The following is a 25,732-nucleotide window of genomic DNA, read 5'->3' on the forward strand; positions in this document are numbered from 1 at the left end:
TTTATCGTTCATCATTTTATCGTTTCAACGATATCGTTTTTCTGTGCCGTTATCGTTATTGCTGTGGTGCTCTTTAATAGTGAGAACGAATTTTTTTAGAACAAGGCCTATATCGTTATCGTTTTCTTTTTAGTTATCGTCCTTGGTGTGAACACTAGAAATTAACCTAATAAAAGTGAACACAAACGATAATGTTAAGAAAGAATGTCAAACACTGTCAGTTTGTTTTGACCGCTTTCTTATTAATAGACGAAAAAAATCTAGTCTTGCTTAAAGTCAATAAAGTGGGTTTTACCATTTGCGTATTAACATTTAAATTCTCATAGCCTTCAAAAGTTTGGTAATGCAGAAACTTGCATCGTCAGTTATCATTTTGTCATTAAAAACACAAGCAAGCAAACAAACAAACAAAAAGATTATGTCCAAGTCAGATAAATATTATTGACAATCAAAAGACTGAGCAAAATGACAATTCATTAAATAAATTATATTTTAGGACAAAGCTCCTCAAGACGTGTCAGATACAAAATCTTTGTTTTATTTTGTGTTTTACATTTTGGGATTTTTGTTTTATTTTTATTTTATTTTAGGAGACTGGGTTGTGCGTTTAGTTTATCTTTAAAAAAGCCTGGTTTATCTTAATTAAAGTTTGAAAACAATGTTATGATTTCAACAAAAGTATGAGGAAAAAAATCACATTTATTTTATTTGGTTTATTGTATTTTTACCTTGTAGTTTTCTTTTATATTCCCTTTTTTCTTTAGGCCTATGTACTTCTATTATGATTGTTTTTATTATTATTTTAATCTATGTTGATCTTGTCTAAGATAGTGCATTGTGCGCGTGGAGCGCGCACTCGATGCGCAGGCAACAATCTGACAGCACGCGCGCGTCTATGACAGAGTTTCGCCATTTTGAATACAAACATATGAACGATTTTTATTTTCCGATCCCTCATCCCTCGCCGTGCGTGTGAGTGGCCGAGATAACTCCACGTAGTGATTCGCCGCAGAATAATTTCCTAAAAAATTAACCCATACATAAAGGAGAGCAGAAAAACAACTTTAGTGAGGACGATGGCTCGCGCTTTGGGCAGATAGTTGAGAGGAAAACGATCTCGTGGCAGCAGCGGGGTTTCACAGAGCGCGCGGGGCAGCAGCGCCACTGCTCCACTGCACGGGCCAGACCAGTACTAACCGACAACCAGTAGCCCGTTCTACAGACACTCATAGCGGGGGTAAGCTTACATGCACAGACTGTTTACTTGCGCAGATAGCACTGCTGGAACAGACGGTCTCTGCTTTACACCAAACCGTGCTTGTTCATGAGTGTTTTGATAAGAAAATGTGTCGTTTTAATTCCCATCAGAGGAGAAGAAACTTCTGTAACAGAGATTCAGCTGAAGTTAGCCAGACGAGCTAGCAAACAAACCGAAAACATCCCAATATTTAGCGTTAAATAAAGCCAAGCGCACTCTACACATATCTTAATCCATTTTGAGTTATAAACGAGTTTGTATTTGAGTTGTTTCGGTCGAGTTTGGGATTGTTATGAAAATACGGAAGCCTGTTTTGTCGTTAATATTAGCAGCTGATGCTAACGGCTGCTAGCGGGGCCCAGCTGTTAACATGCGAGCGTCGAGATTTTCTGCTGAAACTGTTATTCTGCACTTAAAATCATCGTCGCGTCTTGTGTGAGTTTGATAGGAGTAACGTTACGTCTTCTTTAACCGCCCCGGCTTTATAAGGTGTGAATGATGCTCTGGTATGTTCTTGACGCCTATTGTAAACATTGGATTCAAATCATGTTGTCATTAGCAGCAACATGAGTAATTCAGAAGTCAGTCAATCCTCTCTGGTTATTTAACTATTGAGTTGTACAACACGATCGTTCAGTATCACAACTGCAATCTCATTTGAAGTTTTGTAATGCTATGGAACACCCCCTCTGGGGTCCAGGGGTCAGGACAAGTTGCTGGATCAACTTCCTAAGTAGGCAGCTTCTGGACAGTTGTGCAATCAATGGCAGCTTATTTGACCTCAGCTGCTGCTGTCAAGAGATCCCATGCAACATCCCCGCTCGTGTTTGCTTTGTATGGCAGCTTTGCTGCATGCAAGTGCTGCTGCCTGTTTCTATTTTTGATGAATTGTAGAGCAGAGACACTTGCTTTCCTGTGTAGAGTTCATTTGGGAGTTCTCTGGTTGGTATTGTCATACTAAGCTCTGCACGTGCACACAATCATGTCCACATCCACATAAAAGAAGGAAACAAGTCCTCTTTTTCTTTTTTTGGCCACTTTTCCCAAATGAAAGAATTGCTTCAGCTTGCACAGCTGCAGATCAATGATAGAGATTCTTTCCGGTATGTATTCTCTCTGTGCTGTTTGTCATCAGATGAATATGTTGTGCTCAAGGAAGCTGTTACCAGCTGCTGCTTTGAGTGCCGTATGCGTACAAGATGTGACGTTGCAGGTCCGCATTTCATTTAGGACAGTACATTAAGTGGATCCTTCTATTTTAACTTCCTAGTTTCTGGTCTAAAGGTGAGGTCACATTGTCTATAGTCGAGCAATAATGTATTAATGTATGAAACGAAACCAAGTTGGTCAGCACTGGAAATCTTGAACTTGAACCTGTTGCAAAATCTGTGAGAGGAAATGTTTTGCCCTCAGGTGAAATTCATGACTCCTATTGCAATGGCTAGATTTTGCCTGTGAAAATTTGCCGAACTATGGGAAATGTGACCGTGCTTAAAATCTGAAGGCCTGAAATGCTTAAAATAACTGTGTATCTGCTACTAGAGAGTAAGTATGGGGGTGAATTTATGGAAAATAATGTGTATGTGCATTTTTTCACTGTTGGCACGGAAATTATGGTTGTAAAAACGCCTACATTTTCAGTTTACAAGACCTTCCATAGTTCTGATTTTAGCCTTGCACGTCATTTCAAGGTTCCTAGACTAGGCCTATATGATGCAGTGTGTTTTTATGCATTATTGCTTCATCATCATGTACTTACTCTGTGCATTGTTTGTCGCATTGGTTCAGAGTGGTTTTACACCATGCCTGCATTGATTTTTGAAGAGTTTGCACTTTCTCATACTCGATTCTTTTCCCCAGTGTCAGTCCGTCTGAGGCGTGTATTCGAGGAAGGCCTGGTGGGAAGTGGACCTCATGCAGATTAATGCTAGGTCATTCTGTGCTGTCTGCATTCTGCCACTCAAATGCCTGTCTGCCTGTGGAGGAGGTGTAACTAAGGATTCACACGTTTCATCAGCTGGTAAAAATATATTTACTTAACAAATGCTATCAATGTTCCCGTGCTTGAGTTCCTGAGGAGTCTTTTACATAGCCTCACTAACAGATTACATCTCTTTGAGCAAGCAAAACCTATCAGACTGTGTGAAATGTATCGCCCAGGGTGTGATGCGTGGGTAACAGTCATCTTGTGGGAAAGGTCTGCTTTGTTCATGACCAGAGTTGTTAGAAAATCTTCACAGCACAGGTGATTTCAATCAGTATTAAAAGGAAAGTTGCTCTTCAAGTTCCAGTTGCTTCATGTTTTGTTTTGAGTGGGATGTGTTAGCTGGACGCTTTAAAGGTCCATCAATTATTTTTGTCCCCTTCCTTATTCTCCTGTTCTCCAGATTCTCTTTCATCTGTTAGTTCTGCTTTCCATCGCTATTCTCCCCCCCCCCCCCCCCCTCCCACTCAGCCTAAATCTTTGTTCCAAAACCTATTAGGCTGCCTACATAGACAGCTGCTTTTTAAGGCTACCATAATGTAACTTTATAAGTGAGTGATTTGAAACAGACTACACATCAGTGGTTCTCAACCAGGGGACCGAAACTCACAAAGGGGCTTCAGCAACTTACAAGGGGGCCATAAGATTACTAAAATATATTAGAATTTATAAATTATCACAAATTTAAAATAATCTCAAAATTAAAAAAATAACATTTTACATGTTAATGTAAAATGTATTTATTATATAATATTATAATAATAAATATTAAAATAAAATATTTTTTATTAATTTATTAGTTGTTTCAATTGAACAAAATACAGTTCTTGAAACTTCTGAAATAACAAAATTAATTGTGGTTAATCACTCTAATATGTAAATACTAGGGTTTGAATTTTAATGATTCTGTTTATCGATTCAGATTCTTTTCGATTCCTAATTTCGATTCCAATAAGGGACAACAAACTTGGATATCATTCATTTATTTTAAGTCTTATTGCAAAACATTTCATTGTACCTGAATACCATGGACAAAGATCAACAGGCTATAGAACACTTAGGCCTACACTTTTGGACTTACACAAGGAACTTTTGCCTATGGTTGAAAAATACCATAGCAAAAACAACTATAGCCCCTAATATAAATTTCAAGCATTATTGAAGACAAGTAAACACTCAGTAATTAAAAAAAGAGCAAATAAACAAATTAGCAATTGCACAAATAAATACAAGTGAACAAAGATATAATTGAAAATTGAAATAAACAATGTTAACAAGTATTGATAACAAGTATCCGATTCCTGACCTTAAGTATTCGATACCAGAATTGAAATCGATTTTCGATTCCCAACCCCAAAAAAAAAAAAAGCAGATTTGTCATAATTATGCAGAAATACTAGCCTAGAAATCTAGACGCACCCTAGCGGCAGCAAAATGTATTTTGCAGCCAGGGTAGTCTAGAAACTCTCCATAGACTTTCGAGCTGCAAAAACCCAGATTGGGTCAGGCCAATCACGTCGCGTATAGAGTAGGCGGGGCGGGCTTAACATATGACGACAGAGTTGCGATGGTTACCTGGCTGCGACTTGAAAACAAAGAATGACGGCTGCTGCTGGCGAACATCTTTCGAATCGGCTTTTTCCACGACTCTGGAGGACTTGGAGTTAGGTTTTTCTTTGAGAAAAGTCATTCTTAAAAAAAGGAAGATGTGTTCGTAGTTTTGCCGGCCAGATATGGCAAAAGTTGAATCTATCAACTAACGTTAGCTCCGCTGTTGGGAAAACGCTCTGGTTGGTTGAAGCGCTGTCCTATTGCGTGCAGAGGGAATTTGAAAGACAGCCGTTTATCCCGCCCCTCGGATTAAACCGCGTCTATGGTGAGTTTCCAGACCTAACATCTTGATGTAGGTCTGGCTTGCCAGGCTACAGAAATACCAGAAATGACCTATATCAGGGAGCCTTCCAACATTGTGTTGGACAACAGGTGGCATTTGAATAAAAAAAAGGTTCAAGGTGATTCTGCATGCCTACATTTCATTCAATGCATCAACCACCTTGGATTTTTATTTTCATCATGCTTATCGCAATCTCATTCGGGGTTTGCTTTCTCTGCAATAGATATTTAATTTGAAAAGAAATACCCTGTGCGTTATCACTCGCTTGTTTTCATGTTATCCTCACTTTCATGTCTTCTATTCAGGCCTGGGCTTCCTGCTGCAGCTGCCACCGCCGCCATCATGTTCTGGAAATTTGACCTGAACAACACCTCCCATATCGACCAGCTGCTGGATCGAGAGGGCGTGACTCTGAGAGAGTTGATGGAAGAGGAGGATGTCCTGCAGGAGTGCAAAGCACAGAACCGCAAGCTCCTGCTCTTCCTCTCCAAGGATCAATGTATGCAGGAGCTGGTCACCCTCATCACAGAGGAGCCCCCTGCTGATCTGGAGGAGAAAACACGCTTCAAGTAAGAGAAACACAGCTTTGCACCTTATTTTGCTTGTTTTGGCCAAATGGACACCGCAACACTGGCTCAACCAATCACATGAGTTTGGGATGGGGCTACCCGTTTCATCACAACTGCCAGATGGGGATGTGTGCAGGAAACCTGTTCAAAACAGCCTTTATTTTCAGTTTCGCCGAGTAATGCTAATGGAATGGAAATTACACACTTTTTAAAAAAAGTTTAAAGGTTCAATTTCATGCAATCTGGAGTTTTGCATGAGGGTGAAAAGGTTCCAGATGCAGAATTTGCTCGTGTTCAAGTTGGTCAGGAGAAATTGCTGCGTTGACCAATAGAAAGCTGCTTGGTTTAAAAGTGACTTCTGTGAGAGCGTTGCTTCATACATCCCTACACTTTTGTCAAAAGACAAATGGACCTTTTTTACCTGCAGAAATTTCTCTAATGTGGCTGCAACTTAATTGTTTATTCACTGCAAATGACCTATAGCCTACATGTAAATATAGCTGGCAGTAAAAAGTATTCCGACTTGTTAAATTATGATGGTGTGTTCACTGGTGGCCCTGCATGCTTGGAGCTCCTGGTTACAGGAGAGCTATAAAACTGACTGTAAATATGTAGAAGTGCAGAGAAGTGGAGGGATGTGCATTTTAAGTTGACAAATGAAGGAAGAGGAAAGAGAAAAGAGAAGTGATTTTGTTAAAAGGTGATGTGTACACTCATGCATAACATTTTGCTACTTGTGTTTTAAAACAGAGTTGCTCTTTGTGAGGGTTGTGCTGTTCAAGGTAAACTATATGAAATACTCTCATGTTCTGAAGGGTTGAAATCTATCAGTTTTAGCGCTCTCTGTTGGGACCATATGGTTAGAAGGAGAGAGAGAAAAAGAGATTACAGTTAATTTAAAACTAATCATTTGGTTCTCTGTGTGTAGGAGGCAGAATCATTTGTCTTAAAATCAGCAAGTGGATTCACTCAAAACGTCTTTTCTCTCCAAGTATTGTGAAATGTTATTACATTGAGTGAAATATGTTCTCAGTAGCACTGATCCAGATTTTTTGCTTAGTGATATTTTTGTGAAATGCAGAATCCTACAATAGGATAAAAGCATTGACGCAAAGTTTATTACCCTCTCTTGTGGCACTGACAACACTGCACCACTGAGCTAACCAGTGTTTACCTTAGTGCTATCTGAGTGACAGAAGATAAGTAGAGCTACAGAACAACTTTGTTACTTTTGAAATGCCTTAGTTGGAAGTTGGAACCACAAAGTTGCATTCACTGTTTGATAGCATTGTCACATGTAACTTGAAGGTAATATAGACTTTTTGTTTTGTTCTGTTTACCTAGGTATCCAAACATTGCCTGCGAGCTCCTGACCTCTGATGTGGCTCTTATCAATGATAAGCTGGGTGGAGATGAATCCCTTTTAGAGAAGCTCTACCACTTTCTGGAGCAGGAGCCGCCCCTTAATCCCCTACTGGCCTCTTTCTTCAGCAAAACCATCGGAAACTTGATTGCACGTAAAACAGAACAGGTACGCACACCTGATCTCACATGGTTCGGGATATGAATGCACACCAAATAGGACAAAGGAAATACTGAGCTATTTGTTTTATTTGTATTGTCAGTAAGTTGTATGTTATTCCACATGCAGGTAATCTCTTTCCTAAGGAAAAAACACAACTTTATCAGTCTGGTGCTGAATCACATTGATGCCTCGGCCATGATGGACCTATTGCTGCGCCTCATCAGCTGTGTAGAGCCTGCCCCTTTGAGGATGGAGGTCCTCAATGTAAGCACACTAATATTTCCATATATATATATATATATATATATGTATGTATATGTGTGTGTGTATATTAAGCATATAAATGAGATTGAACAGATTTCGGACTACTTACGAGCTGCATTCTGTTTCTTTTATTGCATCCAACTATATTTGAATACAATAATATGTTCTGTGTGAAGGGTCCCATGTGTTGTTGACTCTACAAGTGAATTTAGAGGTTCATGTGATGGTTAATCTTGTTCAAAAGCATTTTTAGAAATGCTAGTGAATGATTGAATTGCTTAAACGAGACATTGATCCTGATTGTTATCCTCCAAGCCCTGGCTGAATCCTCACTCGTCATTGCGGGGCTGTGATTCTGATCTGTGAATGAATGTGTGTGTTTGCAGTGGCTGAATGAGGAGAGACTCATCCAGAGACTCACAGAGCTCATGCACACAGGGAGAGATGAAGAGGTAGAAATATCACTCACTCTGCTGAACGTTTCACCTCCAGCCCACATGATTTAAGTTATGGAAGTTTAAAAAAAACATCCAAGTACATTCTTTTTCACTTAATACTTCTGCAGAGACAATCTAATGCATCCCAGACTCTTTGTGACATAATCCGACTCAGTCGAGACCAGGCCAATCAGCTGTCAGAGGTCACAGAACCAGACCCCTTACTCGCTGTCCTGGAGTCGTAAGTGCCCAATCTGATAAGCTAAGATCACAGTCATGTGAGAATAAGAATTCTCTCACTCAATAAAGACTGATGACCAGACAGTGCTTGTTTCTCTGATGTAATCGCTGTTTTTGTATCTCATCCACTCATGTTGATGTCTTTGTAGACGAGAGAATGTGGGAGAGCTTTTGAAGAACATGTTTGAAGGGGATAGGACTGAAGCTTCTGTCGTCAATGGAACGCAAGTGCTTCTTACGTTACTGGAGTCACGAAGGTCAGGGTGAGTTCATCCATTATAGGGCCTAATTAAACCTAAAATAAACAGCCATGCTCGGACATTTGCTGTTCTCCCTTTTTTTATCTTTCCATGACCTTCTGTTATCTCTGTGTCTGGTGTTGTTAGGCTGGAGGGTCTGATGGACCTGTATTCTCAGGGATGTGAAAGGTCTTACACTGTCAACAGCAGTATTTTACGTGCTATTGAGCCTCATTTAAAGGACTTCCAGCAGCTCCTACTGAACCCTCCTATGGTACAAACACACACACACATGCAACTAAACTCTATCTGTGTATAAATGTCATCTCAGGGCTTTTTTGTTTATAATATTTTGTTTATAGTAAAGATACAAGCAAAATGTTTTTTTGCACAGATGATTTTTGCTCTGTTTCAAAACTTAAGCTGCCTACATAACTGAAGTGAAACCTTCTAAGTGACTGATTTTGAACGCTCTAAATAGGTGACATCCCCTTCCTGTCACTTAAATGGCACTCTTCACAATAAGCTCATTGAGAGACTCGATTGCGATAAAATCTGATGCATAGTATATTGATCTTATTGCAAACGATTCATCTATGCTTGTTTAATTTTTTTTTTATTACAGTGTAATTTGAAATCAAAATGTCATAACTTGCCCCACCCCACCACAATCGACTGCAAAGCTCACATTCATTTTGGAGTGCAATGCCCACATCACAAAATCCAATCAACAACCAATGGGGAGAAACAAAGTCTACCCTTTTTATTGATAATCTGTTATGCTTGGAGTACGTCACATTTCGGAAGAAACGTTCTGTTGCAAGAAATAAGCTACTTCCATTTTGTTGTGACTTAAGGGTGTCTTAGAAGGTAGCATAATATTGCTGCCGATCTTTTAGAACAGTCTTCAGGAGCATCATTTTAATGATGCCTTAAATTGTGTCAGTCTATGTTGGCTTACTAAGTTTTGGAGCAGAGCTACTGTCTCGACAATCACTGTGCAGTGGGGAGAGTGATGGCCCTCTAACAATGTGTAACTCTCCCTTCACTTGCTGTAAAACAGAGAAGTGCAATACTCACCACAGTGGGCGTTCTGGAGCAGCCCCTTGGGAGCGCCCGCCTTCATGTGGCCAGACTGGTGGCTTCTCTGCTGCAGACTTGCGACCTCAGCATCTGCCAAGAGATCTGCAGACTCAACACCATGGACCTGCTGTTGGTAAATCACTTACACACACCCACACTGAATATCGCAGACTCAACACTATGAGCTGGCTGTGGGTGGACGATCTTGTTTTTCATCATTTATTTTTCTCTTCTCCTGGCTTCCTCTTTCCCTCACTCTCTGGTTGCAGGATTTATTCTTTAAATACACCTGGAATAATTTCTTGCACTTGCAAGTGGAGCTGTGTGTGGCATCCATCCTGAACCACTCTGTCCACACGGACTTCCAGAACCCAGGTATGCAGAATCACGAGGAGAGACCACCAGCTACTGGCACAGGCACCCAGGCGGAGGAGGGAACACCTGGCCAGAACAGCAGCTCAGATCCAGCAAACACACCAGTTCAAGATGCCCTTGTTGTCAATGTAGGCCATCTGTAGTTCATATCTGTTTTCGATCATTACCGCTTTCTTACAGCGCTTGGCAGGTTGTCAGATTATCTTAGAGGAAACAGGGTAGTTGGGCTTCACTGCAAATATACTTTCAATCAAAAGTTTGGTCACAATTTTTATTTTGTAGCAAGGATGCATTAAATGGATCAAAAGTTACAGTAAAAACACGTATAATATTACAAAAGATATCGGTTTCAAGTAAATGCTGTTTTTTTTTAACAAAAATATTAAGCAGCTCAACTGTTTTCAACATTGATAATTCTAAAATGTTAGTTTGCACCAAATCATCATACTAGAATGCTTTCTGAACGATCATGTGACAGTGAGACTGGAGTAATGGCTGCTGAAAATTCAGCTTTGCCATCACAGGAATAAATTACATTTTACAAATATTAAAATAGAAAACAGTTATAGCAATATTACTGTTCTTAAAATACTTTTCAAAAAGATGAAAAAATAACCCTAAACTTTGGAACGGTAGTGCATTGCACATACTTCGGTTCAAGAATCTGAACAAACCACAAAGCTTAAGCACTGAAATTTGACCTTTAATTCATCCTGCACCATTTATACTACAGCATGAATGATAGCTCAAATCTTGTGGTTTGTTGAGTATAGGTGTGTTACTTTAGTTTGCTGCTCTTTATCGTTTTTTTTAACACTCTCTTTCTCTCACACTCTCTTTGTGTTTCCTGTTATTCATTATTCACAATGTTGGCTGTCTGCTTTCCTCAGCTCTTCCAGCATTGCCGGCTGGTGCAAAGGATTCTGGATGCTTGGGAGGAAAATGACAAAATCCAGTAAGAGCTGCTTCTGTTTACTGTCATTGATTTATATGCAGTGAGTCTCTAGCACACGTGTGTTAGTCCCATGAAGCTCATCTTCATACCCATCATTATGTCAGTATGTGTCTTGTTTGCTGATTAAAGTTTCTCTACCTAGGACTGAAGGGGGCAGGCGGAGGGGAAACATGGGTCACCTGACAAGAATTGCAAACACTGTTGTTCAAAACCTGGAGAAAGGGCTGGCTCACTCTCAAATTAATGACCTAATTAAAGGTTTGTAGTGCAGGAACATGCCAAAAGAACCACAGAGTTTATGCAGTGATGATGGCTGAGATAAGAGTGTGATTACTTGGATTAAAAAGAGTTGTATATCCACAGAGCTGCCAGAGGACTGCAGAGGCCGCTGGGAGAGTTTTGTGGGTGAGACTTTAAGAGAGACCAACAGGAGAAACACAGTGGATTTGGTGAGGAATGCATTCACACACACATTTCATTGCATTGGGCCGATGAATTTAAAGTTAGTCAATGTAATGGAAATTTACATCAGATTTGAGTGAAGAGAGTACAGTTTAAACCCTTCTGATGCATGAATTATTAAATCACAAATTATAAACACTAATACAATTATTATTATATTATTAAATATGAATTATCTTTTGTTTCTTTTAATCTCAGCGCAAGAATATAATCATTCCGGCTTTTTCTCTTTCAAAATGTGTTTTGAGAGAGTTAACAAATCTGTCAACTAATACAAATGATAATAGTAAATATTCCAGTGATGCTTAGTGCTTCTTCACTTTCCTGAAACATACACCATTAAGATGCAACATCACACCTTGAATCGTCAAAATGGCTTTTAAAGCTCTGTTCATTATAGTAGACACCAATCATCAGGGTTACGTTTTGAGGTTTATTTAAATAAATGTCATTTTCAGAGAATGTTACATGGTTTAACGCTGATTTCAGATTGGTTCTCATCCTGTGTTCCAGGTGAGCACCCATAACTTGCACTCATCTAGTGAAGATGATGACATGGAGAGCCCGTTCCCCAATGATCTATCTATTCAACAGGTAAGAAGCAACAAATAAAGCCAGCTTGAGTCTACTTTAAGCTCCTTAAAGCTAACTGGATACGTGTGGAATTTTTTTTTTTTGCCTTTTAGGCGTTCTCTGATTACCAGATTCAGCAGATGACCGCCAACTTTGTGGATCAGTTTGGTTTTAATGATGAAGAGTTCAGTGAACATGATGAAAATATCAAGTGAGTGAGCTTCTCAGATCCAGTGATAAGCGTTGAAATACATTTCAGAATGCTGCAGAGACTTGCATTGATGTACTGCTTTGATAAATTTTGTGGTGAAGATTGTCATTGAAATGTCCTCTTTAAATCTTGCAGTGCTGCATTCGATCGGATTGCTGAAATTAACTTTAACATAGACGCAGATGATCATAGTGTAAGTGCCTGACACTGAAAACACCATTCATTATTCAAACTATCACTAAACTCTGCTGAGTTTTGATGCTTTATTCGTTTATTTTTATTTTTGTGCTCCTGTAGGCCAATGCTGCAGCTTTTGAGGCGTGTTGTAAAGAAAGAATCCAGCAGTTTGATGACTGTGAGGAAGAGGAGGATATTTGGGATGAAAAAGAAATTAACTATGCAACACAAATCAAATCCAGATCGAGGTACAGCACACAGTTGATATGCTTAAGGAAATAGATTCTGCTGTTTTGTTTATTGAAGTTACATTCTCTATTTATTGTTTCCAGGTTTGGGGTGTCTCTTTCTTCAGAAAGTTCACCCAAGAGTGCCGTGAAGAATGGGGGTGGAGGCTGCGGGTCGGCCTCTGAGGAAGAGGATGTTGAGGAAGAGGCGAGTCCTCAGCAGTCGACAGCAGCTCAGAATCAGAGTGAGTGCTACATCATCCTCCACAACTCTGAATCTTTCAGCTGAATTCATTCAGTTAACATTCTTTGTATTTGTGTTGTGCACAGACTCAGGCTGGGCAGCTAGTTTTGGTGAGACGGAGGTGAGCTCCTCTGGTGCCTGGGGTGGCTCCCCTCAGCAGGGCAATGCGGGTTCGCAGGACACAGGCTGGGCCACCTTCACTGAATTCCAGCCTTTCAGCAGGTAAAGACCACTAAAGAGCACTTCATGCTACATATGACACTGTTTTGGAATGTTAAAGCGAGCAGAAAATATTGGTTTGTTTGGATATTTGAATTATGGGAGTGCCTTTATCTCTCCTAATACATTTATATTTACATTACAGCACAGAGTCCAGCAACACTGAGGGACAGCCTCAACAAGGCCACGGGAAGGACTGTGAGTAGCACTGATTTTTTTTTGTCTTAAATGTATCTGATCGGATTAAAAGTGGTAATATTTTTGGGAATCACGTTTTCCTTGATCTTTTGAGTACCAGTAATATGTACTGTAACTTTTATAACTCAGCTTCCTCTCCAGTCCAAAAAGCCCATATATAAAATCTGAGCTGCAAAAATTAAACCCCAAAACATTGCCACATGATTGCCTACATTTACATGTTAATGGCATGGTGCAGTAATACTGTTGAAGTAGATAAACTAGGAAAACTTAGAAGAGGGTTGAAATTTCGCCGTTTGGTACCTGAAAGTGTCTAATTTTTTTTTTCAGTGGCTGGCAGTGGTTCAGCTACAGGAGGATGGGAAGGAAGTCCTGAGCAAAAAGCCCCTCTGGTGGCCTCAGACAGCAGCTCATCTGGAGGCTCAGACAGTGAAGAGGACCCTGGAGAACATAAGGCTGAGGGTACTCCTAAACCTGCCAACCAGATAACAGCTCCCTCGAGGTAAGAACACTTACACACTATTAAGCGTTTTAGGCGGCCACAGGGTCCGAAATTAACACCCGCCAAGCGCCAAATGCGGGTAGATTTTCCGTTTGGCGAGTAAATCTCAAAAGGCTACCCGCCACACTGGCGGTTCATACCAAAATAGTAATGTAATAAAATGTTTATTACAATTGCATTTTGTAATGTTATAAAATATCTGGCATGATGGCTCGGAGTTGTTGTGTTTGCCAGTCACTAATCTGGGGACGAGGTTAGCTAGCCACAGAACGTCTCTAGTGCTCCAAGTCTCGCGGCACTGTCTCGGATGCCGTAAGGTAAACAGTGCCGCGAGACTTGGAGCACTAGAGACGGTCTGTTGCTAGCTAGTACTGCAGCTAACTTCCGGTCTGCAGCTATTAGCTGTTATGTGGCGACATTTACCTGGAGTGAGCCAACCTTTGAAACGAAAACCCACAGACGAAAAGGGGGACGAATTACATAAAAAAATAAAGTTTTGTGAGAAATGGACGTTTGGAGATAACGGAGTTTCAAGAGGCTGGCTACAATATGATTCTGACGCTGTCGTGATGAGTTGTTCTGTGTGTCACCAGTATGCTAAAGATAAAAACAGAAACAACTCATTTGTCATTGGAAATAAAACGATGAAACTTGAGAACATTCGTGACCGTGAACACAGCAAGTGTCACACTGCCTGCGTGTCTGTGACCCTGGCTCAATCGGAGCCTCTACTCTTGAAAACTTCTGTGACAGCGCTTATGGCAATGTTTATTCAAGCTTATTCATTGTATCTGACATGTTTCATTTGTTTTCATTGTGTGCCTACTGTTTGGCATTTTTGTACTCTGTACAGCACTTTTAGGTCAACTACAGTTCCTATAAGTGCTTTACAAATAAAGTTGATTACATTTTGATCAATATATAGATTTTTTTTTACTATACATTGTCATTCTCTGGACAATTTTTTTATGTTTGTATTCAACATAATACCTTATTATCTCAATTAAAGGTGCATAACGCAAGTCTCTGAGTTTTTGCAGAACTATGCCCCCCTCTGGCGACAAATGAAACTGCAACACTGCAACTGAACGCGCATGACGTCACGCCCAGTCTCAAATTCGGCCCGAATCCCTCTTATTTATTTTACTGTACAGGATTATAGAGGCAATCGCAGTGATCAGAGAAGGGCTCATTCAGCCCATCAGGCAATTGTTTAAGCATGTATGGGTTAGAAAAACGGGTATTTTTAACATGAAAAGTTGCATAATGCACCTTTAAATGTACTGAAATTAATGTATATGTGACAAAAAAAGGCTGTTTATTATTTTGGCCAGTTGGCTGGTGGATTTTTTCATTTACCAGTCCCCGTGGCAGGTGAGACAAAAAGTTAATTTCGGACCCTGGGTGGCCATTTTAATAAGAATCCACGCAATTGGGAATTTTTGTGACAAAGATTTCGCAATGGATTCATATTTGTCGCGCAAATTTCCAATGTTGACCAACAGAAAGCTGCTTGGTTTGAAATTGATTTCGCTGTGAGCCATGCTTCATCGCTAAACTATTGACAGTGGACTGTTTTAGCCCACCAACTTTAGCTAACGTGACATCACCTTTTGAATACCTCTCACTCCACTTGTCCAAGTGATTCAAATGATTGAACTGATTTTCGAAGAGTGATTATTGATGTGTAAAAGTATTTGGCGGCTGCACCTTTTCTCTGCAGCGAGGTGCCTACTGACGCTCTGGAGAAGCTCAGCATCACCGACGGTAGCAAGTCTTCAGCGCTTACAGAAGAGTCAGATGCCACCACTGTGACGGAGACGAGGTAACAGTGAATGTGTAGTAAGCTGATGTTATATGATGGATAAAAAAACTGCCTCCATCCTCTCTTAATCGCTCTCATGCCTCTACAGAGTCGAGGCACCCACTCCCGCTGAGGTTACGCCTAACGGACCGGTCTGAAGGCTCTGGATAGGAGTCCGACCCACTCTCCGCCTCTTCCATTTTGAACCCCCAAACCTCAATACCACTTTTGGTGTTTAAATAAAAGAATGCTGCCATGTTATTGGTCCTGGATACTGCCAATCAGCCCATCATTGGAGGAGGAAGACAGGGGCATGTAACAAAAACCAGTAACCAGTACAGTGCTCAGAGGTGTTAGTCTTTTAATCTTTTCAACTTTGTATGGGATATGCACAGTTTTAAATGTAGCAGTGAACCGCGTGTGATTACAGGATCTGTCAGGACTTCTTTTTTTTCCCCTCGGTTTGTGTCCCTCCCTTAATTTTTTTTTTTCTGGATTCTTTTTCGCTCGCAGCCTTGGATGGTAAGAAAACAGGGATGTGAAGGTCCTGATTGGAAAGCACAGGCTCATCCTTCACTGCATAACGTCTCGAACATCCTCATGCAAAATCGAAAGCCTCGTTGCCTGACAACAGCCTCTGCGACAATTACTGTATGTTGAAGCACAACTGAAGTGTTCTGTAATGCTTGACACTTTTCTGCACAGGTCACCGCCCCGCAAAGTTCACTTTTAGGATTTTTTTTTTAAACATATAATTATGGCCTAATCTCATTAAATCATGTATTTGAATGTTCTGAAGTGCTTTGGGGCAGAAATGTATGAAATTAGAGTTGATACTCTGACATGGTGTCCATTTTGACACTTGTGCAATAACGTTTAGCCATTTAATTTAAATTCGACTCATTCGTAAACTATACATTCATGATGGGGGTGGACCTAGTTGAAAATTTTTTTTCGACTTTTCTTTTTATTGCATGCAAAATGTTATTTATCAAGCATATACAAGCAACTGTTTTTTCCAACTACGCTCTAGGTAGTTAGTCAAGACCTTCTGATTGTATTTAATTACATTCGTCCATTTTTTTTTTTCCTCCCCTTTGATCAACTTTTCTAGTGCATTTTCTGCTCAAGCTTTCTGAAAATTGAATCATGGGTTTAAAGCTAAAAGTAATCATAATGACCTTTGCCTTAAGTCACAAATCCTTCAAAATCCCTGTTACAGGACAGAAGGGTTTGCCTCAAAGCAAACAGGTTTTTTTTTTTTTTTGTCTGTTTTTAAATGTCACCCGGTCACAAAAGAACCACCACCACAAGTTTATTTGCATCCTTATCAGTGCCAATGCAGCACATGAACCCCCCCAGAGGCCAAGAAATTATGCCTATGTTATGCATCGCCAGTTTTTTGTTTTAATCAGAACTTGTTATATGCTGTCAGAAAGACTTTTTGAACTTGTCTCAGAACCTTCCGGAAGTTCTCGTTGGAAATACCAAGATCCACCTCTTGTAAAATTTCATGTGATTCTTTTCCTCCAGGAATTTTTTGGCTAGCAAAATTCACGTATCATATCTCTGCAAGCTTAAAATGGTTCCAAATCTGTTGGATTACAGGATTGGGATATTGCATTATTTATTTTGCACTTATTGAGGTGTTAGTGTGGAGACCTGGTTTCCCATCATGCATTGGAACATCATGTTTATTTCTCTCTTTATGGTCTTTGCCGCTGGAGTGTAAAGTCTCCATTGACTCTGCTTCATATATCTATGACATGTTCAAATAGGTTTGTTTCCGAAGCCAAACGTATGTATTTGCCTTTTTTTTCTTTAAATGTTTTAAAAAAAATCTTATTTTTAACTTTAACCAATATTATTTTACATATTGTAGAGATTCTAATTTATGTGATCTTCAGCAACCAAAATATTGCTCTGTTCAATTCTGTTCATGTGTCTGGAGTCTGAACTGTTTCTGTACATCACAGATTGAGTGTTAAGAGCCTTGTATTCATTCATCGTCCCATTGAGAGTCTCAGTTACACGGATAGATATTTAACAGATGATGTATTATTTTCAAGAGCTGCCAAAAAACATTTAATTTTAATGACTGTTCCGGGTTCGACTGTATCAAAACAAAATAATTTTGACTCGTTCCTCGGATTGGAAACAAACAAACATCGTGTTTCCGGTCGTCCACTTCTTGTGTAAGTTTATTTTAAGACATTGCTCTGAAATAAACGTTTAAATTGTTGCTGTTTCTAATGTGGTATATCATTAAACATTGTTGTAAAGACAGGACACGTGATAGCGCCACTTGGAATACTCGATTCTGATTGGTCGATCGGTGTCGTCAATAGCAAGCAACGTTCGCACTTTCGTTTCATACTAAAACTCAACTTGCGCCATCTAGTGTCTCCGTTATCACTTCTAGTAGGAAATAAATCAGGTAATTTCAACTCAAATCGCTTTTCCATTTCCGCGTATTTATTTTCCGTGTACTAAGCAGGATAATGTACGGTCAAACGGTCATTATTACTTTGCAAAGCAACAAACAAATTGGACTAGGACAGTACGTTAGCCCCATTGATAAAACACGAATTTGACAACAACTACAGCTTAAGTAACTCGTTATTTTTTTGTTTATTAGAAACTAAAGAGGTCGAAATTATTCTGTGGTAACTGACAGCATTGAACCCGGAACATTTTAAGGAGTTCTACAGCTGTACGAGCTCCCTCCCATTCTCAAATCCTCTCCCTCTGGATGTGTTTCATGCACTTGTAAATAGTGGTTATATATCGACATGCCATTATAATGATGCTGGATTTGAGCAGGTGGAGGGCAAGGACACATGCTGCAGGATAAATGAATTAATTACCATGTTTCAGAGCACTTCACGTTCTGAACTTCCCACTAGTCATTTGTTTTAAAGCATTCAAAAATGGAGACAAGGAGATATAGTTTTTAAATGTGACTTGTCAGAATATAAGGTATTCATTGATGGCATAAAAAGTAGTTATCAGCCAATAACAAATTGACATTTGTATAGACTGGGTCTGTACATTATATTGTTGCCTACATCAGTACCTATATATATTTTGATATTTTCAGAATGGAATAAATCTGTTATTGAGAGAAATGATTTTTATCAGTTAAGCTGACAGTGAAATTCCCCATCTCTTTCTTGTGCAGCTGTGTGCTTTGAAACCTTCTCTGGTCTTTTCTTAGGCCAGTGAGAACCGAATGGATGCCTTCCAGGAATCTACAATCTACTTTATAAACACATGCACCAATTTGGATGTGTGCAGCATGCTTTGATGAGGCAGAACAGATGCTAGGGTTATTCTTGGGGGTTCTCAGCCTTAATCTAAACAGAGGTAAGACAAAACCCATGAATGAAGCCAACAACCATTTTCTCAACTTATTTTTTTATATATATATATATATATATATATATATATATATATATATATATATATATATATGAAACGTCTTAAAAAAAATCATTGAGCCATTAGGAAAGACTGCAAACACACAATGCACAATTCATTTGATTTAAATTTACTTTGTACTAAAGAAATCCTCAAAACAGCTTACATATTAAGGCAATGATGTGCAACATCAAGAATTCCACACAAAAACTCTTACATAAAATCACCTAGCATCTGATCATTGTTTAAAAAAAAAAAAAAAGGCACACAAATCTTGTTCTTACAAAAGAAAGGGCTTTCATTCCACAACTTCACAGTATATAGTTACAAATGTGCCGTGAATTATAAAATGAACAAGTAGCGATGATGGTTTTGCATTCTAATTCCTCTATAATTGTGGGATATTTCACTACCTGGTAGGAAAGCACATACTACAGAAGGCACAATAAGGGATGAAAGCAGTTATACTGTATGATATTATTGCTTGATATGAACACTAACTGCATGTACCTAACAGCTGCTAGACGTACTGCTCAAGTAATCTCAGAATACGCAGATACCAGATGAACTATCAACAGAACTGATGGGAATCTGGGAATGCGACGACCCCCCCAAATGTAACAACATTCCCAAAAGCTTTTAAAAAGAACAAACAGCATACAACCGGAGACAGTAGTTTAACAGTAGAAGGTAAAAAAAAATCCCATCACACCAGAGATATGGGCAGTTTCATAATAAAAAATAATAGATTCTTCACTATCTTCCATCAGTAATAAAGCCCAACAGTCAAAATACTGTTGACAGTAGAAACATAAATATAACTACAAATAAAAAAAAAGAAACAAGTTAAAAAAAAGAAATTGGTGACAGCAGCCCATCGGCCATTTATATCAATCCAGTTTGATCAACATTTAGAGTGTCATAGTGCAGTGATAAATAATAATATAAAAAGAGCAACCCCTCTACCTTAATTTTCTGGGAGAAAAAAAACAAAAAAACGTACACGAGATGAAGTAAATTTGGTTCAATATCTCTCTTTTCCTTATGACATTGGAGCCTCACAAATGGCAGAAAACTTGCTGTTTATGGACCAGTCAGAACAATAAAACCTACAAATCAGGCTTCCCACAAGCATGGAATTTTAAAATAGTGATTTTCAAGGCTGGAAAATTCACAATAATTTGTGAAGTTGTAGAGTTTTCTATAACTTTTAATAATTATTTTCATTTGTAAAATATTTCACTGGCAACATATGTTGCCAGTGTTGTTAGTTGAATCCACTTAAAATGAGGTTTCAAATCCTTATCTAGTGATCATTTGATGGAAGTAGTGGAAATTCAAAAAGAGTGGGAACCCTGCTAAATAAATACAAATCAAGAGCAGGAAATACTCAGGATCTCTAATGGCTAGTCTACTCTTACTTTCGACATTGTCAATGCCAATCAAACACTGCATATGTTCAATTGCGTGTTCTTCAATCTTCTCCAGGCTGTATATGAATATGCTAAATTATTTAAATACAGTGAGAAGTTGATTTCACTCGCGTTTTATCGGAATGCATCCTTCCATCTCCAAAACTTCAGGCCAGCCTTCATATTTGTTGGTCTCTGCGTTGTTCTTGATGTGCTGGAGACACATCAGGTGGTTTATTAGATACTTAAATTGATATCAAATTTGAACAGGACATGCTCCCGCATTAGTGTAGGATGTAGCCTGAAAAAAAGACATACGGCAACTTTACCTGCTCAAAGGGGCTCTTTGTCTTGATCCCTTTGCCTCCAACAAACACCCAGTTATCTCTGAAGCCCAGTATGCTGATGCTTGTGCTGCCCAAATCTGCTATCAGATTTCTGGCCTCTTCATTCAGCCTGTACATAATAACAAATGCAATAAATAGACAAACCGAGACAGATCTGTAAAGGTTTGACCAAAAATGTAGCGAAGCGGCTCACTTTGTTGCAGGATCGTCAAAAGTGGCCATCATGACAATGCTTCCATCTTCTATTTCCTTCAAGTATTTGATGAGCAAGGTCACATCTAGACAAGAATGAACATTTAAAAAGATTACGTTTCGTAAGCGACTCAAAGGGAAATTTACATACCTACTACAAACGAGCTCTTAATGAAACCGTGACACTGTTTACAACTGGTATTAATATCAGTCTCGTGAGCCAATTAATACAGAGGTTCTCAACCAGGGGGCCTTAGATGATTTAAAGTAAAATTTTATTTAAACATTACAACTTTACAACTAAATATTTTTGTTCAATCAACAACTGTCGTTTTTATTTAAGAATAAGGTTTCCCAGTCTTTGAAAACCATATGAGGGAATTTTAAAAACGTGAAAAGTCATGGAAATTACTATAATGAATATCATTTTTTTTCTAGTTAGGTCAGGCACTCAAATATTTTGTCAGGTAGAAATTGTCAGTAATAAAATAATTAAAAGAAAAAACCTTCCCATAATCACGAACGACTGTAAAAGTCATTGGTCATAAAGAGCGTGAATGCTGAAGAACATTCAGTTCTTGAAATGCCTGGAATAATGGAATTTAATTATTTGAATTTTAGAGGGGCTATATTCACTTTTTTATAGCCAATGTGTGAACAGCTTGTAAAGAAACTTGGAAAAAAACAAGACATTCCCCAACTTCTTGGGTTGTCTATTAAAGGGTTAGTTCACCCAAAAATGAAAATTATGTCATTAATGACTCACCCTCATGTCGTTCCAAGCCCGTAAGACCTCCGTTCATCTTCGGAACACAGTTTAAGATATTTTAGATTTTGTTCGAGAGCTTTCTGTTCCTCCATTGAAAGTCAATGGACATGTCACTGTTCACGTCCAGAAAGGCAGTACATACATCATCAAAGTAGTCCATGTGACATCAGTGGCTCAATCTTAAGTTTATCAAGCGACGAGAATACTTTTTGTGCGCAAAAAGTAAACAAAAATAATGACTTTATGCCACCATTCATTTCCTTCTCTCTGGGCCTCGCGTGAGTTCGCGTAGTGTAATAGCGCAGCGCGTCTGTGTTGTACGTCACACGTAGGCTCACTATTGGCCGACGCTGATCATGTGTGATGCGTGTGACGTACAACACAGACGCGCTACGTAAAAACACTACGTGAACTCACTCGAGGCCCAGAGAGAAGGAAATGAATAGTGGAATAAAGTTGTTATTTTTGTTTACTTTTTGCGCACAAAAAGTATTCTCGTCGCTTGATAAACTTAAGATTGAGCCACTGATGTCACATGGACTACTTTGATGATGTCTGTATTGCCTTTCTGGACGTGAACAGTGACATGTCCATTGACTTTCAATGGAGGAACAGAAAGCTCTCGAACAAAATCTAAAATATCTTAAACTGTGTTCCGAAGATGACTGGAGGTCTTACGGGCTTGGAACGACATGAGGGTGAGTCATTAATGACATCATTTTCATTTTTGGATGAACTAACCCTTTAAAGCCTGTAGACTTTTGTATCTTTATGTGAAGGACTCTGGATGTTTTTGCCAGGAAATTCAAAAGTGTGTGACATTCACACGCACTCCCAAGAGCCTCTCTTCCGTTCTATGGCAAATGAAACAAATGCTTATACAACGTTGCATGCAGTGATAAGACTGTCATGTCCATGTGTCATGCAAAGAAAAGTGATTCATTCAAACTATAGTCAAATCTACTTCATAATCAAACAATCATCTGTCGACATGATGGCGGTGAAGATGTAGAGCTGGTGCAAACATATTATAATTTTGAGAAAGTACTATGCACTATTGACTTGATCAACCACACTTCTAAAATCTGCATATGGAACCAGATATGGAGTGTAGAAGTAGATTTACCTCCAGACCACATGTCAAAGGAATCAGTCTTGGTCATCTCACCAGTCTTCCCTATAAAAAGATTGTGGATTAATGCAGCCCATTTTCTCTCAGTATCTACTGGATATGACTTCACAATACAAACGTTAAAAAGGTTTCAGCATCTACATGTTTCTGAGGACGTACCGTTGATCAATGCGATGTTTATACCACGTCCAATGTTGTTCTTCACTCCGCTCATTAATCTGATAAAAGAAAGAGTTCAAACTGCAGCCGTCATTGATGCACCCAGCTAGAATTCATGCAGGAGTCAGGATTTGTATTTTTGCATAGAGTGTTGTACAATAAGATGTGTGTAAAACCTACATTGTGTCCTGAAAACACATTTTTGGGCCGACTACACTGGCTGCTCCACTGGTGATCTTAAAGGTGAAATGGTCCTCGGGACAGGATTTAGAAAGGCCGCATTTGTGGCGCGGTGGCTTGGTTGCTGAAAACAACATCAATACATACATAAACAGAGATGTCTGTCCTATTTGAGGAAAATCATTTTAGGCATGTTGCCCTCTGTCTAGGCTATTGCTTATCTATGTAAACATGTACCAGTTCTTCATGCTGAATCAAGTATTACCGTTTATTTTATCTTGTGACACATTTCTCAAATAAATTATAAAAAGACCACACCTACTTTTTTAAATTACTAAGTAAATAGCAGCTGAACAAGATATCCAGTGTGACAACTACAGAACATTGTCCCTGCTGTCAGGAATCTAACACCTACATACCATTTATGTCACACACACACACCATTAACCTACATATGAATCATTCATATTGTTAATACTCTGCGTTAATATGCAAGGCTATGATTGAGCTCCGTTTGCTATTTTTTTTCCCATTATTATACCTGCATTTTCTAGTTCAATTTTATTTGGAGTTCTAAACAAAATAGCTAGGAAGAATCAAGGAATAGAACTCATTTACAATCCTTAACTCTCATAAAGACAACCAGTAAATATGTACTCACAGACAGTCTCTCCAGGTGCATATCGTGCTGTGGAGAAACAGATGTCGATCAAACACTGAAAGATCAAACCTAAGCTATTCTTTAACTAAACAGGCCAGTAAGTTTACTTTGCTAACAGGAAACAGTGTGTGTGTGATGGATGCTGCAGAAAATGAACTCACCAAAGACTTTCCCCATATTAAGATTCATTTGATTCTCTAATAGCTCAAAGGCCAGGAACACAACCAGAAAAAAAATTGAAACTAGCACAGTGAGTTTCAAAACTCCTGTAAAAAGAGGGGGAAAAAATGTTTAATGCAAATAGCACAATGAGGATAACACAAGTATGAAGTAACCTAAATTGTCAAAACCAAACTTAGCATATTCTTAAAGGGATAGTTCACCCAAAACGGCACTCATTGACTTCCATAGTATTTTTTTCCAACTACAGAAGTCAATGTGATCCATTCTTCAAAATATATATATATTTTTTTTTAACAAAAGAAAGAAACTCATACATTTTTGGAACAACTTGGGTGAGTAAGTAATGAATTTTTTTTTAATTTTTGCTGAACTATCCCTTTAAACGTTTAGTCTATAGTCATGGGCGTCACTAGGCCTTTTTTTAGAGGGGCTTCAGCTTGATTGACCATAGTTAAATTATAATTTATAATATAATATTCTTATATTATACTTCATTTTAACTTTATTTTTGTATACTTTTGTATGGTAAACAATTACTGGATTAGAGCAATTTTCTTCACACACATTCCCAAAACATATTGTCAATGGGAATTGAGCAAATATTTGCCTTTGGTTACATGTAATATATATTTGCAAAGTTTGAAATAAGGGGAACAAACCTCCGGCTCGCATCATCCTGATGGCTCAGCAAGCACCTGTTAACCACACTGAGATCCAGACAACTGACGTGAGATCAAATATCATCATATAACAAAAGTTTAACACTAATGTTACCAAAAGTAATTTAATCCAAATTCTCAAGATGTTTGTAGGAAAAAAGACAACAGCCAGGCACAATTTCTGTTTTCAACTATTTTAGTCAATTGAAAGTAAATAATGTGTAAAACCAGTGTTCAGCATTGGCCATTAAAAAAAAAGAGATTTTATATTTTATATATACAGTATATATTAATAACCCTATTTGTATCATGATGTAATGATTGTCATGATTTCTAAAAAAGATTCTGGTCCACATCAGCCAATTAACCATCCAACAAAAACAATGTTACTGAATGTTAGCTTTAACTTATGTTGTAAAACAAACACATACAACCTGAAAACCTCTTATTATGCCTGACAATGACGGCAGAAGCGAATTAAACGGTTTATGTGTTAGTTGCATTTTTTTAGTCTATGGTTAGTTGACAGCAGTAAAGTGACAAGTAGCCGTTAGCATGGGACGAATATAACACAAAACACAAGGATAAACCTTCAAACAAAGAAAATCGAGTATGAATTCAAGAACAGCATGCAACCCAGCTGACCTACTGTTAAAAAGATATTGAATAAAGTAGAGGAGAATAGGAAGGAGTACCTGGATGCCACGGCGACACAGTGCTGAATATCCCGACACATCCGGGTTCACTTGCAAGGAGGAGCGTGCGCTGCTGAGCGTCACGGTGGGGGCGTGTCCTACAGGAGGCCCGCCCACCTGCGTAGACAGCCGAGATACTTTAGTATTTGAACAAAATATTATGTAATTAATTTTATAAAAAACATAGATGTTGCGTCAAACTAAAGTGAGCTATGCTTAAATATGAAATTATATATTTTTAGTGTAGATAGCATATGTGAATATATGTTTAATAATACACAGACAATGGACTGAAAAAACACTCAATATAATTAGACAACGCGATTCAAAGACAATAGTGTACTACGTACTTACTTTATATATGGTGTAATTCATTCGACTCATTTTGTCGTATACCCTGTGTTGCTATTATATTCTTGAATCTTGAGTCAGGTTTGTGTTTTAGTGAAGATGTGGTTATCACTTTATTTTACAGTGTCCCTG

General features: G+C 38.6%; 2 protein-coding genes across 5 annotated transcripts; one reads left to right on the plus strand and one right to left on the minus strand.

The window, feature by feature from the left end:
- The first annotated feature begins 852 nt into the window (after positions 1-852).
- ppp6r2a (protein phosphatase 6, regulatory subunit 2a) lies at positions 853-18,589 on the plus strand. 2 transcript variants are annotated; one of them, XM_081364045.1, is made up of 24 exons: positions 853-1,237; positions 3,119-3,278; positions 5,442-5,705; positions 7,050-7,236; positions 7,357-7,494; positions 7,881-7,946; positions 8,060-8,172; positions 8,321-8,434; positions 8,558-8,684; positions 9,474-9,626; positions 9,763-9,996; positions 10,759-10,823; positions 10,966-11,081; positions 11,187-11,272; positions 11,799-11,879; positions 11,972-12,069; positions 12,205-12,262; positions 12,367-12,494; positions 12,579-12,718; positions 12,804-12,939; positions 13,082-13,134; positions 13,465-13,636; positions 15,360-15,461; positions 15,550-18,589. In XM_081364045.1, the coding sequence occupies exons 3-24, from the start codon at positions 5,479-5,481 to the stop codon at positions 15,596-15,598; spliced, it is 2,643 nt and encodes an 880-aa protein (XP_081220171.1). In that variant the 5' UTR covers positions 853-1,237; positions 3,119-3,278; positions 5,442-5,478; the 3' UTR covers positions 15,599-18,589. The 2 variants fall into 2 exon arrangements, with proteins under 2 accessions (XP_081220171.1, XP_081220172.1); XM_081364046.1 differs by having other exon boundaries at positions 901-2,361.
- Positions 18,590-18,969: 380 nt separating this feature from the next.
- fam3c (FAM3 metabolism regulating signaling molecule C) lies at positions 18,970-25,364 on the minus strand. 3 transcript variants are annotated; one of them, XM_081363027.1, is made up of 10 exons: positions 25,250-25,364; positions 24,555-24,602; positions 23,874-23,978; positions 23,713-23,739; positions 23,052-23,175; positions 22,872-22,930; positions 22,707-22,757; positions 20,813-20,897; positions 20,602-20,728; positions 18,970-20,486 (listed from the first exon to the last, which is right to left on the minus strand). In XM_081363027.1, the coding sequence occupies exons 2-10, from the start codon at positions 24,568-24,570 to the stop codon at positions 20,397-20,399; spliced, it is 684 nt and encodes a 227-aa protein (XP_081219153.1). In that variant the 5' UTR covers positions 24,571-24,602; positions 25,250-25,364; the 3' UTR covers positions 18,970-20,396. The 3 variants fall into 3 exon arrangements, with proteins under 3 accessions (XP_081219153.1, XP_081219154.1, XP_081219155.1); XM_081363028.1 differs by having other exon boundaries at positions 24,555-24,617; positions 25,250-25,302; XM_081363029.1 differs by having other exon boundaries at positions 24,555-24,590; positions 25,250-25,298.
- Between the last annotated feature and the right edge of the window lie 368 nt (positions 25,365-25,732).

Source organism: Scardinius erythrophthalmus (assembly GCF_964197995.2).
Source record: "Scardinius erythrophthalmus genome assembly, chromosome: 4".
NCBI lineage: Eukaryota > Metazoa > Chordata > Actinopteri > Cypriniformes > Leuciscidae > Scardinius > Scardinius erythrophthalmus.

Bases quoted from the DNA above. Each gene is read 5' to 3' on its own strand.
- ppp6r2a (XM_081364045.1), top strand. From the start codon at position 5,479: ATGTTCTGGAAATTTGACCTGAACAACACCTCCCATATCGACCAGCTG. The intron at 9,627-9,762 runs GTAAATCACTTA...CTCTGGTTGCAG, and splicing joins ACACCATGGACCTGCTGTTG to GATTTATTCTTTAAATACAC. The intron at 13,135-13,464 runs GTGAGTAGCACT...TTTTTTTTTCAG, and splicing joins ACAAGGCCACGGGAAGGACT to TGGCTGGCAGTGGTTCAGCT.
- fam3c (XM_081363027.1), bottom strand. The intron at 23,740-23,873 runs GTGAGTTCATTT...GTTTCTCCACAG, and splicing joins TAATATGGGGAAAGTCTTTG to CACGATATGCACCTGGAGAG. The intron at 22,758-22,871 runs GTACGTCCTCAG...ATCTTTTTATAG, and splicing joins AAACATCGCATTGATCAACG to GGAAGACTGGTGAGATGACC.